At 60.1% G+C, this 14,492-nt stretch overlaps 1 protein-coding gene across 6 annotated transcripts in view; it reads left to right on the top strand.

Moving 5' to 3' along the window:
• The window catches only part of CELSR3 (cadherin EGF LAG seven-pass G-type receptor 3), a 36,493-nt gene that overhangs the window by 19,289 nt on the left and 2,712 nt on the right, over positions 1-14,492 (top strand). Inside the window, exons 31-48 of one of the 6 annotated variants that reach the window (XM_037128441.2) lie at positions 175-284; positions 608-766; positions 1,262-1,462; positions 2,024-2,912; positions 9,478-9,636; positions 9,720-9,859; positions 10,051-10,161; positions 10,716-10,879; positions 11,073-11,237; positions 11,312-11,464; positions 11,641-11,723; positions 11,807-11,954; positions 12,231-12,344; positions 12,437-12,514; positions 12,878-12,973; positions 13,067-13,173; positions 13,344-13,413; positions 14,333-14,425. In XM_037128441.2, the coding sequence (XP_036984336.2) occupies positions 175-284; positions 608-766; positions 1,262-1,462; positions 2,024-2,912; positions 9,478-9,636; positions 9,720-9,859; positions 10,051-10,161; positions 10,716-10,879; positions 11,073-11,237; positions 11,312-11,464; positions 11,641-11,723; positions 11,807-11,954; positions 12,231-12,344; positions 12,437-12,514; positions 12,878-12,973; positions 13,067-13,173; positions 13,344-13,413; positions 14,333-14,425 (3,040 nt within the window). The other 5 variants (XM_037128437.2, XM_037128438.2, XM_037128440.2 and 2 more) reach the window with 5 other exon arrangements.

Raw genomic sequence — 14,492 nt, 5'->3', positions numbered from 1 at the left:
CCATCTCACATTACCAGGGTGGGTGCCACCAGGTCCCGTTGGCCATCTGTGCCTCTGTCGCTGCCCTGCTGCCGCCGGAATGCCTCCAGAGCCATTCCACAGCGCGCACAGACGCCCAGCCTTCAAAGCACCCCATCGCATCCCTCTTTGATGGGGGGGCTTCTGCATTTCCAGGGACAACGTCCTGGTTCGACACGGCTCGGCTGCTGACCACACTGACCACAGCCTCCAGGCTCACACTGGCCCCACTGACCTGGACGTGGCCATGTTCCACCGAGACGCTGGTGGAGGTGGGGACCTGGGCCAGGGAAGAGGGAGGCAAAGGCTCGCTCCCTGGTGCCCTTTTCTTCTGCCCCAGGTTGGGAGCAGCGGCTGGCTGCAGTGGGCCAGGCTTCCCCGGTCACTGCCCCAGGAGGCCCCCAGCCAGCCAGCTCCGGTTCTCCTGACAAGTCCCAGCTCTTCTGTTGCTGTGTCCACTCCAAGCTCTCCCAGGTCCCCAGGGCCCCAGCCCTGTCCTCCTTGCTGTAGCCACCCTCAAGATTCCCCCAAGTCCCTCTCCTTCCCAGCTCGCCACTGGGCCTTTCTCCTTCCGACCTCCCGCCTCTAGGTGCTGACTCCGACTCTGACAGTGACTTGTCCCTGGAGGAGGAGAGGAGTCTGTCCATCCCATCCTCAGAAAGCGAGGACAATGGCCGGACACGGGGGCGTTTCCAGCGTCCACTCTGCCGGGCGGCGCAAAGTGAGAGGCTCCTCACCCAGCCCAAAGGTGATGGAGCCCTCTGGCTGCGTGGGTGACCACAAGACACCCCATACTCTACTTGAATGTGACCCAGGGACCTACTGTCCCCTTGGGGTTCTCGGGACCAACCTGTTGGGCACCTGGCGTCATCACTGGACCCCTGCACTCCTCCACCCCAACCCACTAGCAGGGTTCTGCTGGCCAGAGACCCAGGTGACAGGAGAACAATGTCAGGGACGTTAGAGGGTGACATGCACCCCTCCAGCCCTTGGTCTTCCCTGACGGGGTTCCACTCTCAGCCATCAGGTGTCCCCTTCTCCAGTTTCTGTCCATGCCCCCAGCTGAGTGTGAGGGCATGTTAGTGACCCCTCCCTGGGTGGTTCTTTCAATTGCCGAGAGAGGCCTCCTGTGCTCAGTGGGAATGGACAGGGTTGCAGGGCTCCTTAGGGTCAAGGGTCATGGAATCTGGTCACGGGTCAGGAGTCAACCCAGAGGCCCCTGTAACCCGTTCTGGCTCTGCAGATGTGGATGGCAATGACCTCCTGTCCTACTGGCCAGCTCTGGGGGAATGTGAGGCTGCTCCCTGTGCTCTGCAGACCTGGGGCTCCGAAAGGCGCCTGGGGCTGGACACCAGCAAGGATGTGGCCAACAACAACCAGCCAGACCTGGCGCTGACCAGCGGGGATGAGACCTCTCTGGGCCGGGCCCAGCGCCAGAGGAAAGGTACGATCCCTGACCTTGGACTGAACTTTGGGGACCCCGGGGACCGCCAGGCCTGACTCGGGCTATTTCATCCTCCTGATCCCAAACCGCTTCACAGGGAGCCTCCAGCTCTGACATGGGGCTTCTGCCCCTCTGCCCTGCAGCGCGGTCCCTGGGGACTGCCCCATGGTGGCTGGGGCACTGCCTGCCCTGCGCCCTGGTCCGCCCCACAGCACCCCCAGGGGCTCCTCCTGCCCTGTCCCTAGGGGTTTTCTGCCCTTTGACCCTGTCTGCAGCACCAGGACCTGGGGCTGTCTCCTGCCCCCAGCCTGGTAGTGGGGAAGTTTGCCCCTACCTCTGCACATGGGGACTGTCCTGTCCTGACCCAGGTGATCACTGCCTCCCCACTCTGCCCCCTGTTCTGCTGCCTCTCTGGAATTGCCAGGAGTTGACTCTGTCCCTCTCCAAGGGGTGTCTGTCCCCAACCCATGTCACAGAGATCCCCAAGGCTGCCGTGTTCCCAGGTCCAGGGCGTTCCCGCCCACCCATACGCACACCCTGTCCCCTGTTTGTCCCCGACAGGCATCCTGAAGAACCGATTGCAGTGCCCACTGGTGCCACAGACCCGAGGTGGTCCTGAGTTGTCCTGGTGCCGTGCAGCCACCTTGGGTCACCGGGCCGTGCCAGCTGCCTCCTATGGTCGCATCTATGCTGGAGGGGGCACAGGTAGCCTCTCACAGCCAGCCAGCCGCTACTCCTCCCGTGAACAGCTGGACATGCTTCTGCGGCGGCAGCTGAGTCGTGAGCGACTGGAGGAGGTGCCTGCCCCTGCTGCGCGCCCCCTGAGTCGGCCAGGTTCCCAGGAACGCTTGGATGCTGTGCCAGGCCGCCTGGAGCCCAGGGACCGGGGCAGCACCCTACCGCGGAGACAGCCGCCCAGGGACCACCCTCGTGCCATGGCCAGCCGCTTCAGGTCACGGGATGCGCTGGACCTAGGGGCACCCTGCGAGTGGTTGAGCACACTCCCTCCGCCCCACAGTGCCCGGGACCTTGACCCACAGCCCCCACCTCTGCCCCTGTCTCCCCAGCGGCAACTCTCAAGGGACCCCCTCCTGCCATCCCGGCCCCTGGACTCTCTGTCCAGGAGATCGAACTCAGGGGAGCCGCTGGACCAGGTGCCTAGCCGGCACCCCTCCCGAGAAGGCCTGGGGCCACCCCCACCGCTGCTCAGAGTTCCAGAGGACCCGGGGAGCGCCCCCAGCCACGGCCCCTCCACAGAACAGCTGGACATCCTCTCCTCTATCCTCGCCTCCTTCAACTCCTCGGCTCTGTCCTCCTCTGTGCCGTCGTCGAGCACGCCCTCGGGCCCCCATACCACTGCCACGCCTTCCGCCACCGCCTCTGCGCTCGGGCCCTCCACACCACGCTCTGCCACGTCCCACAGTGTCTCGGAGCTGTCGCCAGACTCAGAGTAAGCAGGGTCCAGCTCACAGCCTCGTCGGCTCGGGGCAGCCTCCTGTGCAACTCTGCCCTGGGTTCTGCCACAGAATGGGGGGGCGGGTTGGCAGACGGCATGGGCTCCCCCGGCTCAGCACAGCCAGGGGCCGCAGGCTTAGGGCAGAAATCTGGCAGGGAGTGGAACTGCGATTAATAGGAGCTCGCTGGCTGTGCTGTTGGGTCAGCCACCCTCTCCTGCGCCCCCCTGGGCTACAGGAGAAAGTTAGGGGCCATGCCTTGCAAAGGGCTTGAGCTAGTGGCCAGGTGAGGGCAGGAGCCAAGGCTGAGGTGTGGGAGGGGCAGGGAGGAGAGGCAGAGTCTGCTCAGGAGGCCGTGCAGCAGGGGTATGTGTGGGGCAAGGGCGAGTCAGAAGTAGTGCCAGGACTCGGGTGCCAGGCTGAAGAGCTGACTTCGACAGCACAGCATGCATCCATTTATTTATTTATTCAGTCAATATTAACCTCTTCCTGCCTGTGGGCACTGTGGGCCTGGGCATATGGGGATTGAGGTGGGCCCTGGGGTATCTGCGGGGCAGGGATGGCAGACACGCCGGATGGATGAGAAGCAGCCGCATACACAGGAGCCCACCTCAGGGAGGGGGAAGGGGAGGGGGGGAGGAACCGGGAGTTGCCAGGTCTGAGGAAACCAGAAGGAGAGTTGAATTTTAAGGAGGAGGAACAGCTGGGTCAGGCTCTGTGGAGGTCTGTAGGGTGAGGGGGCTTTGCAGGGAAGGGGACCCCGGTAGTGGGACAGGAGAGCAACAGAATCTGAGCAGAATTAGGGGAGAACAAAGGAAGGAGAGCGGGGCAAGGGATTTGGGGTCCTGGTGCCAGGGGCTCTGGGAGGCTGTGGGGGAGGGAGCCGTGAGCACCACCGGGGACCCTGCAGAGCTGGGCACTGAGCAGGATTTCAGGCTTTGGAGCGCCCTCAACAGCTCTGAGCCTCAGTTTTCTTATCTGCAAAGTGTGTCTGCATAACAAACTCTGAGGTGTGGAGGGTTTTTTTTTTCCTTCAGATTTTTTAAAAGATTTTATTTATTTGTTTTTAGAGAGGGGGAAGGGAGGAAGCTAGAGAGGGACAGAAACATCAATGTGTGGTTGCCTCTCACGTGCGCCCCCCACTAGGGACCTGGCCTGCAACCCAGGCACGTGTCCTGACTGGGAATCGAACTGGTGACCCCTTGGTTCGCAGGCTGGTACTCAGCCCACTGAGCCACACCAGCCAGGGCAAGATGTGAAGATTTTTGAGATAAAAATCTATCAAGTGCTTAACGTGATATCTGTACACAGTAGGTGCTTGCTTAGTGCGTAGGGAAAAGACAGAATTGGCCAGCCGAGGACCGTTGCTGGTGGGCCTGGGGGCCCAGGATGGGTTGAAGGGATTGGAGAACCCCAGAACTGGCATGAAGGGGCCAGGGACTGAGAGGCAAAGGTGATGGGGGAGGTGAGGGGTGGTGGTCAGGTCCAGTCTGGTGGCGGGAGTCCAGAGTCACCTGACTCACCGTCCCCTCAGCAACCAGCTTTGACCTCCTCATTCCACCCTGCAGAGTTCCCAGAAGTGAGGGCCACTCCTGAGGGGCAGACGGTCGGACAGACAGGACCGCCAAGGAGCAGCTGAGGGCTTTGGAGGATGTGGGCTAACAGAGGCCTCCAGGAGTCCGGGGCTGATCCCAAGGCGGCGCCCAGCTTTCCCTGTGGCCGCACTCACTGCTGAGCTTCCACGCTCGCCCGTGAGCGTGTGAACGTGTGTGTAACAGGTGTGCAGGGCCTGGGACTGAAGGGAGGGCTTTTATACCTTTTGTACCTTTGTAACCAGAGAGATATGCTTATGTTATTTTTCAGCTTTTCCATTGCCTGGGGTTCTGAGGCTGGGCTGGGAGGGGGAGGGGGGCAGAGGGAAAGAGGTGCAGAATTTGGCCCCATCTGGGCTCCTGGCAAACCACGTGCTTTTTTCTCCTCTTACTGGGGTAGATTCAGGCAAATGCTTCCTGGGACCCCAGGTTGACCTGAATATTGTCAGGGCCCAAAGTGCAGAATTGACTTTTGCTTTTTCTTGGATGCCCCGAGGGCCAAACTTCTGAGACTGGCGCTTGGTCTTGGAAACAAGGGTCCTCTGACCTCCTCACTGGGGGTCACTCAGCGTCCCCCCGCTCCCCGTGGATGTGGATGTTTATTACGTGGAGTCCCTGCCACTTACTGCCTTATGACCTAGGACTGATGCTGTCCACCCTGGTGGAGCAGCAGCTGTCGTGTTTACAGAGCAAGGCTTCCTTTCTCCCACGGGGAGGGGTTCAGGCCTCGAATCAGACTTTCCTGCAGAGGGTGGACTCAGGGGTCTTTCTTCAGCCCCTGCTGTGAGCAGAAGTTGTCTGTGGTGCCATGTAATTCCCTAACGCTGCCCCCAGGTAGAATTTACTCTAAAGGGTGGGGTAGGAGGGAGAGGGGAGGGCAGGGATGGGGAATGGAAGGCACAGAATGTTTACAGGAACCTCCCTGGCCCCAGGCCCCTGGGCTGCCACTGCCCAAAGTGACTCAGTTCCGCCCCTCCGTGGCTCCCTCCTAAAGGGAAGAATGACTGTTAGGACCCTGTTCACAAAACTCTAGTTTTTATTACTTTGTCTGATGTCCAGAACTGGGGACTTTTACATTTTGTTACTTTGTTTACAGGTCAAGATTTAAACCATTTAAAAACTTTGTTTACAACTTAAACATTTGAATTTTTACACTTTGTTTACAGTTGAGAATGTTTTCCACCCCTTTGTTTACAAGAGGAAGGTAGAATAAGTGGGAGAGGGGCCAAAGGATCCCACCTATGAGGACCCCGGCCTGGCCACCTGGAGGGGCTTCTAACCCCTAGTTCTCCCAGGCCAGAGGTCATCCCTGAGCTCCCTGCTGAACAGCAGGCCCAGAAGAAGCTCATGAGTAGGTGCCCTCCTACCACTGGGAAAAGTGGTGTGTAGGGTTGTGTGTAGGGGGAGGGGGTCTGTGTAGACCACCCCTCCCTCATGCATAGTCTTAGGAGGCAATTTTCAAGGAGATTACAATTCCTACTTTACTGACCGGTGCCAAATCCTGCCAGCCAGGACCCCAGCTCTCCTTAACCAGAATGACGCCCACCCTGGAAGGGGTTCTGGGGGCCCTTGTGGGGAGGGGGGGGTTGTCCTTGCTATGTCCTAGGTTCTCTAGATGCCCCTGTCCAGGGTCGCCCCTTCAGCCCTGTGGCCCGATTTCCTGTCTGTGTAAATTGTTCCGTGAAGCCGCGCTCTGTTTTGGGAATAAACTTCTATAGAAAATGGTTATTGCCTCTTTTCGTTGGGTGCAGGAGGAGGGTGGCTGTGAATGATTCAAGCCAGGCTGACCTTTGGGAGAAACCTGAGCACTGCCTCCTCCTAAGAATGTTCAGCTATTTTTAGCCCATTTCAGAGGAGGTTTGGACCAGGTTCCCATCCCTTTTACCCTCAGTTCTGGCCTTTCACCTTGTGATTGGGGCTTGAAGTACAAGCGCCGGTGCTGGGAGTAAGGTCCTGAGAGAAAACCCCTCCTTCATCAAGGTGTTAGGATAGATAGCGAACCCAGGCAGAGAGGAGGAGGGAGGCAGGGCTCACTACTGCACTCAGCAGTCCTGAGCCTGGTCAGATAAGACTTGCCAGGCTCTATGAAAATCACAAGAAAAACTGCCATAGCGCAGGAGGAGAGGAGCCCTTGAAATTCTGTGTGTATCGTTTCACAAGCTGGGAAAGAAAGCCTTTGAAACTGTACATTAACCCCAAGATCTAGAGAAGGGAGAAAGAGGGGGAACCTAGAAGTTGGCTACCAGCATAAAACCCTTAAAATCCCATCGGACTGCACACCCAGACTAGCTGGGTGCCTGCTTGCAACTTCGTGCCCAAGTGTATTTCATAAATAAACTTGCGATCTCATTTCCACTGTATGTGTTGTTTCTCAACTGCAATCATCTCTTGTGAGTTATGACAAGAACGGAGGAGGCGGAGCCCCCTAAGGCGGGTCTCCCCAGTGACAAAAGCAGCAGTGCCATGACTTCCTACTTCTTACAGGCTGCAGCCTTAACCTGGCATTTGCCCTGGCCAGGGGTCAGACTAATTCTAGGAACTGTCCTTGCTAACCCTTCAGCCCGTTGACCACCCTGACCCCGAGTCACCAGCCTCTCAGATTTAGAGTCGCTCGGGACATCTGCGTTCCTCAAGAAGAAACCTCCGGCAAGTGGTCCCTGCAGTGCTACTTGCGGGGAGTAGAATCTCAGCCTCATTTCAGGTCTGGGTGTCCAGAGTTGAAGGGAGCTTTGGGCATCTACTGTCTCAGAGACATGATCAGTCTCAGGGGAGAAGCCTAAGGGTGGCTTCCTCAAAGAGATGCCCCACGGACCCAGATACCCCACACCGAGGGCTAAGGCTCTGGTCACTAGCCGCATGCATCCCCAGGCGTCCTGCCTACTTGGGGGTTTCCCTTCCCCATCCCGTGGGGACCCTCTGCAAGGAAGTCAGGACCTGGTATCAGACCCATCCCACTCAGAAACCTGGGGCCGCGGGTCCCAGTTCTGCAGGTTCACCAAGCTCAGGCAGGAGAGCTGGGAAAGAAGGGGTTAAATCGAAAATTTTCTTCCTCCTTTTGGTACGCCCCGCCCCGAGACCAAAGCCGAGGCCCCGCCCGAGAAAGTTGATTGGCCCAAGTCTTCCCAGTCCTGCTCGGGAATTGGTCCTCGGGTGAGCTCTGCAAACCAGGCCTCAGTCTCAGCCCCGCCTCCGGGCCCGTAGCGGACCCTGGCCGGAGCTGTTAGAACCGCTAGCCCCCTCGGCAGCGCGCCCGCCATGGGGCTGTCAGAAGCGTCGGGGTGAGTGCACAGCGCGGCCCGGGATCCCGGAGGCCTCGGGGCACGGCCCTCGCGCAGGCGCCCGGCTTGGGTTAGCTCGGAAAGAGTACCGCTAGGTCTGGAGCAGCCATTTCCCCGCCTGGATCGCTTCGGTTTACTGCTTTGCTCACTTTCTGCTGGCGACTGCCCAACCGCGGCGAGGGGAAGGAGGATGGCCGGAGCCGGCGCGACCCCAGCCCCTGAGCGCTGTGCGGAAAGCAGCTCAAAAGCTGCTTGGCGGCTAGCTAGGGGCAGCAGGGAGGCGGCTAAGGGCGGAGGAGCCTCGGCCTTTGGAGGTGCGTCGGTGGGGCGCGTTGGTGCCGGAGGTCGCTGCAAGGGAGACGGTAGCGAGGGCTTGAGTCCACCCAGCTGTACTACTTACTGGTCCGGGAATGAGCGCTGGTATTCTGGCCACATTGCTCTCCCAGAGGGAGGGGCCGAGGCTCTTAGTCCCGCCCCGCAAGCACGAGTCTGGCTAAGGTGGGGAAGACCTGAACCACTCCACCCAGGAGGAGGGGTGAGGGACTCAGTTATCAGCGAGACCGAGGTGCCAAGTCCGTGTGGATCTTTGCACCACTCCACTCGCCTCCCATCGGGACACCCAGTGTAGAGGCCTTACCCAGGTGAGTTCCTGCTCCTTGGGTGGGATCCTCCTGCTATATATGGGAACTTTCCAGACGGGTGAGAGCTTTCTCATCGAGGGGGTGGGGGGCGCTTTCCTCCAGGTAAGGTGCCCCCTGTGAGATCCCAGGTGGGAACTTCTTCCAGATGAGAGCTTCCCTTAGGTGGGATAGTACCCTCTAGACCAGAACTTTCCTGGCAGGTGAAAACTTCCTCGGTTGGTGAAAGTGTCTGGCCGCATGTAGCTAGCTCTCTCTCGTAGTTACTGGGACAGCTTCTTCCCAGGTGAGAGCTTCACCCAGATCTTCTATTCCCAAGCGAGATCACCTGACGCTTCAGGTGGGAGCCTCTGGGCGGACCAGAGAGTCTCCCTGGGGACAGAACTTACCTGGCAGTGAAAACTTTCCTGTCAGGTGGGAGCTTCCCTTTCCAGATGGAAGCCTCTCTCTCTAGGTGAGACCCCTTTCTCTCCAGGTTGAGAGCCTTCCCTGGCTTTCCCAAATTGGGCTGAGCTTGTCTACAACCTGGACCCTGGGGCTGGAGACGCAGGGGCAATCTTAGCCCCAGTACCTTCCTTCCCTTGGAGGGGAGGGGCTCATCTGAAGAGGGGTGTGCCTGGAGAACTGGACTGCTGGTTTGCTGGGTCCTTCCTTACCTGTCAGCCAGCACTGGGCTCATAGGGCAGCTGTTAAAGGACTCAGCCTGAACAGAGATTGGCTGGGGAGACCACGGGGCTCAGGGAAGGAGGCCGGAGGGGCAGTCGGGCTGAGCTGGACTGGTAGAACACGCGGGGCTGAGCAGATACGGAGGGCTGGCAGTGTGGACTGTATTCACCCTGCGGTCTCTTGGTTGGGACTTTGGCCCAGCGAGAGGTTTCCACTAGCCAAAGTTCAGGTACTACCCCTACCTGGGCACAGGGCCAGCTGGAGTCTGGACCTACCTAGATCTTGGGGTCTAGAAAATTCAGGTGGGTGACTCTCTGTCCGATGTGGAGGTGCGGGGGAGGTTGGGCCATGGGTGCCCTCATTGTGTCTCTGGTCTCGCCACCCCAGACCGAGGGACACACAGGTGCTACTGGCCTCAAGAGAAACCATGGAGCTGAAGAGGCCAGACTACCACATGGAGCGGCCACCATTGAACCAGGAACAGCTAGAGGCTCTGGGGCATTGGGGCCCGGCTCCTGGGACCCTCCAGTGGCGAACCTGGTTACAGTAAGGCTAAGGGTGGGGGGCTGGTGGGACCCTGGCAGGACTTAGGCAGCCCCTGTCCTTGATATTGACCCTCGTGTGCCCAGGTGCTCCCGTGCTCGGGCCCGAGCCCTGCTGCTCAGACACCTCCCGGTTTTGGCCTGGCTACCCCGGTACCCCGTGCGTGACTGGCTTCTGGGGGACGTGTTGTCTGGCCTGAGTGTGGCCATTATGCAGCTCCCACAGGGTGAGTGCCTTCACCCAGATGCCGTGCCTTCAGCCTTTGGGTAGTGACCTTGGCCTTGAGATCTCCCTCAAGAGAACCCTGAATCTATGACCCCTGTCCCCCAGAACCATGGTCCCTGAGCTGGTGCTGGGATTTCCTCATCCTTTCAAGGGCCAGCCTCCAAGCCCATATTGCTGCCATTCTTCCTCCAGGCCTGGCCTACGCTCTCCTGGCTGGACTGCCCCCTGTGTTTGGCCTCTATAGCTCCTTCTACCCTGTCTTTGTCTACTTCCTGTTTGGCACTTCCCGGCACATCTCCGTGGGTGAGTGGAGCCAGACCCAGCCTGGCAGGATACCCACATCTCCCATGGAGGACAGGGTGAGGGTGGACTGAGCAGGGCAAGGGAACCTAGGAAAGAGGGGAGCACTGGTGCAGGGCACTGGGAGACTCCTCCATGGGTCCTTCCCAGGCTGCACTAGGCCTCTGAGCAAGGGGCCACAGACTCAGGGACCTAGAGGCCCTGGCCACAGGAGGACGTGGGTGGGCGAAGCAAAGTGAGGGGCCCAGAACTTGGCATGGGCCTGACAGCTTGAGCTAGGCTGTGGCTCCTTCTCAGTTCCACCTTTTGTGAGGGCAGTGGCCCTGAGCCAATGCACATAGGTAGGGCGGGGCAGGTGATACAGGGCCTACATTGCTAGCTGCCCCAGGAGCCCTTGAGCCCAGGTTTCCCCCATGACCACTGGCACTGCTTCTACTGCATAGCACAGTCTGGGGATATTTGTCCAGAACTGAGGTCTCCTGGGCTCTATCCCTTATGACTGGGGCTCCAGGGTAGGACAGTGTCCTCTCCCCTTCAGACCTGCCCTGTCCCTACAGGCACCTTTGCTGTCATGTCTGTGATGGTGGGCAGTGTGACAGAATCCCTGGCCCCGAATGAGGCCTTTTTGCAGGCCCCGAACTCCACAGTCAATGAGACGGCCAGAGATGCCGCCCGCGTGCAGCTGGCCTCCACGCTCAGTGTTCTGGTCGGCCTGTTTCAGGTATGGAGCAGCCCGGAACGTGTGCCCCCCGCCCCCCGGTGCCCACCTACCACCAAACCCGCTCCCACCTCCTTAGTATCTGACCATGACCGTCCTCCTCATCACGCCCGCCTCTGGTCCCTCTTGCCCTGGGCTCTGGTTCAGCCACCCCTGGGCCCCCTGTCTCCCCTGACTGCCCCTGGCCAACCCACAGGTGGGGCTGGGCCTGGTCCACTTCGGCTTTGTCGTCACCTACCTGTCAGAGCCTCTGGTCCGAGGCTATACCACCGCCGCGTCCGTGCAGGTCTTCGTCTCGCAGCTCAAGTATGTGTTTGGCCTCCAGCTGAGCAGTTTCTCTGGACCACTGTCCCTCGTCTATGTGAGTGAGGACGGGAGAAGGGATGGGGGGTGGGCACCATGACCTGGAGTGCTGGCTGTGACCCCTGTCCTCAGACAGTGCTGGAGGTCTGCTGGAAGCTGCCCCAGAGCGTGGTTGGCACTGTGGTCACCGCAGTTGTGGCAGGAGTGGTGCTCTTGGCGGTGAAGCTGTTGAATGACAAGCTGCGGCGACATCTGCCCCTGCCGCTCCCTGGAGAACTGCTCACGGTTCGCATTCTAGGGGGCAGGGGGCAGGGGCAACTGTAGCTCTGCCCCTGTGGGCATCCCCTGGGCACTGCAGGGCCAGCTGGGCACGGGTGAGAGTCCCCGGGGGTGAGGACACCGGGCAGAAAGCCCCCGGTCGGCATCTTCCTCCCTCCCCCTACTCTTGCCTCTCCCTGCAGCTCATCGGGGCCACGGGCATCTCCTACGGCGTGGGCCTGAAGCAGAGATTCGGGGTGGATATCGTGGGCAACATCCCTACAGGGTGAGCTCCAGCCCGTGGATGTCAGGGAAGGTTGGGCAGCTAGGGCCGGCACCTTCCTTTGGCCTCACAGATGCCCCTCACAGGCTGATATTGCCAGTGGCCCCCAGCCCCCAGCTGTTCACCAAGCTGGTGGGAAACGCCTTCGCCATCGCCGTGGTTGGGTTCGCCATTGCCATCTCGCTGGGGAAAATCTTCGCACTGAGGCATGGCTACCGGGTGGACGGCAACCAGGTCTGGGGGATGGGACGTCGGTGTGTGGGGGCAGCCTGGTGCACAGGCGACCTCAGGGCCTGGGAGGGAGGCACACCAGGGGGACATGGGGGCAGCAAACAGGTGTGCTGGGACCGTGTGGGGACTGAGGGTGGGAGCGCAGCAAGACGCTTGGGACAGGTTGTCTTTGAGGCGACTGAGGAGGGGTGGAGGTTGGGGGCGTGCAGGCCGAGACAGAGGGGCACAGTGACCGGGCACTGCTAGGGACGTCTCCTCACAGCTGTGCTCCCCTATCAGGAGCTGGTGGCCCTAGGCCTCTGTAACCTCATCGGGGGCATCTTCCAGTGCTTCCCCGTGAGCTGCTCCATGTCTCGGAGCCTGGTCCAGGAGAGCACCGGGGGCAACACACAGGTGGGCTTCTGGTGTGGGCGGGCCTGGGCCTCTGCACACACAGGTGGCTGTGCCCCCATCTCCCCACTCCCCGTCCCACTCCTACCCTGCAGGTGGCTGGAGCTATCGCCTCCCTCTTCATCCTCATTATCATTGTCAAACTTGGGGAATTATTCCAAGACCTGCCCAAGGTGAGCCAGCCCCTGCCCCCACCCCACCCCACCCCACCCCACCCCAGACAGGCTTGAGGGCCTTGGCCAAGCCAGGGGCTCAGATCAGCCTGTCAGGGGACATGTCAGGGGCAGGGATACAAGGTCATGTGCTGTTTTTCAAGGTTGAGATCTTTGGGGGTGAGATTTGGAATCAAGGGTCAAGGGTTAGAACTTTTCAGAGTCAGATCCAAGTTGTCAAGTTCAGAGGGTGAGTGGTAGTTAGCGTCTGTTCGTGGTTAGTATGCCCAAGTGCTTGGGGTCAGTCTGGCTCATGCCTGGGAGGCATCAGGGTGTCAGCATCTGGGACCCCTCAGCAGCCCTGTGACCCTCCTGCCGCTGCAGGCAGTCCTGGCGGCCGTCGTCATTGTGAACCTGAAGGGCATGCTGATGCAGTTTGGGGACATCCGCTCCTTCTGGAAGGCAAACCGCGTGGATCTAGTGAGAGGCCTGGGAGCCTAGGGGCCGGGGTGGGGGGTCTCCAGCCTCAGGGGCTTTACTAGGCCCCATTGACCACTGCCCTTCTGTTTTTAGCTCATCTGGCTGGTGACCTTCGTGGCCACCACCCTGCTGAACCTGGACCTGGGCCTGGCTGTGGCAGTAGCCTTCTCCCTGCTGCTCGTGGTGGTCCGCACGCAGCTGTGAGTCTCCCCTCACGGCTCCCCTCCTCGCAATTCCAGCTGGTGAGGGGTGAGGTCCACACTGGCTCCCCCCAGTTTTCCCACATCTGGGGGTGACGCCAGGCTCCTGGTTCCTTCTCACTGCCCCTCCTCATGTGCATTCCTCCCACTCACTCTCAGTCTCTCCACAGGCCCCACTATTCTGTCCTGGGGCAGGTTCCAGACACAGATGTTTACAGAGACGTGGCAGAGTACTTGGAGGTGAGCAGCAGGGGCTGAGCAGGAAGAGGCACGGATGGGGCAGGACAGGGGCACAATGGGCCTTTGTTGGTCCCTTCCATGCCTAACAGGGACACTCCAGTCTTTGGAATTTCAAGGGAGGAAATTGGATCTATGACGCCCACTCAGATTATGAGGTGCTAGGATGGGCCAGAGGACGAGTGGACAGAGATGAACCTGGTGACCTGGGGAGGCATCTCGCAGAGCCAGCAGTGCAAGTCCTATGCTGCAGAGCGCTCCCGGGTGGGGAATGTGTGAGGGGCAGGATCCTGGGGCACCAGGGTGTTAGAAAAGCTTTTTTTTTTTAATCTGATGGAGTCATTAAATCTGTCATTCATTGATCTCCTGAGAAGTCCCATGACAAGTGCTGAGAACAGAGATGGGGGCTCTGGAATAAAACAAGCCCATTCCCCCTGACATGGAGCCTTGAAGGCCGAGCACAATATGATCAGGCAGAGTGAGGGGAGGATGCGATGGGAGGATGAGCAGCTCAGCTGGGTGGAAAGGGAGGGATGGGGGTGGGGCACAAAGTGCAGGCCTGAGCCCTAAGCAGAGACCTCTGCTGAGCCCCGAGTGGGGAGTGAGCTGGGGAAGGTTTGGGTGGGCTGGCAGCTGAGGGAAGTCTTTGCACGCCCAGGAGGAGGCCTGAGTGCCACTGACACCTTGCCTGGGTAGTAGCAGGAGGGCAGGGGAGACGGGGTGGAGGGCTGCAGATGTGCTGGAGGAAGCCCGTCGGGCAGATGAGGGCCTGGGCAGAGTGGGAGCAGGATGAGTCCAGATGACCCATGCCGCAGGCTGGGCCCCTGCGGGCTGGGGAGCCGAGTGCCGGGGGGCAGACACTGGGCACAAGGGAGGAAAGACAGGAGAACACGATGCCGCCCCCACCGTGACCCATTCCCAGGCCAGGGAGGTCCCAGGTGTGAAGGTCTTCCGCTCCTCGGCCACCATGTACTTCGCCAATGCTGAGCTCTACAGTGACACCCTAAAGCAGAAGGTGAGGCCGGGGGTCCCCAGGGTCAGTGTCAGAAGGTCCCTCGCCTCCCCAAATACCCACAGCTCCT

The sequence above is a fragment of the Artibeus jamaicensis genome, unplaced genomic scaffold, assembly GCF_021234435.1.
Source record: "Artibeus jamaicensis isolate MK-2021 breed Jamaican fruit bat unplaced genomic scaffold, CSHL_Jam_final contig_519, whole genome shotgun sequence".
Lineage (NCBI taxonomy): Eukaryota > Metazoa > Chordata > Mammalia > Chiroptera > Phyllostomidae > Artibeus > Artibeus jamaicensis.
This window is presented reverse-complemented; position numbering and strand designations above follow the sequence as displayed.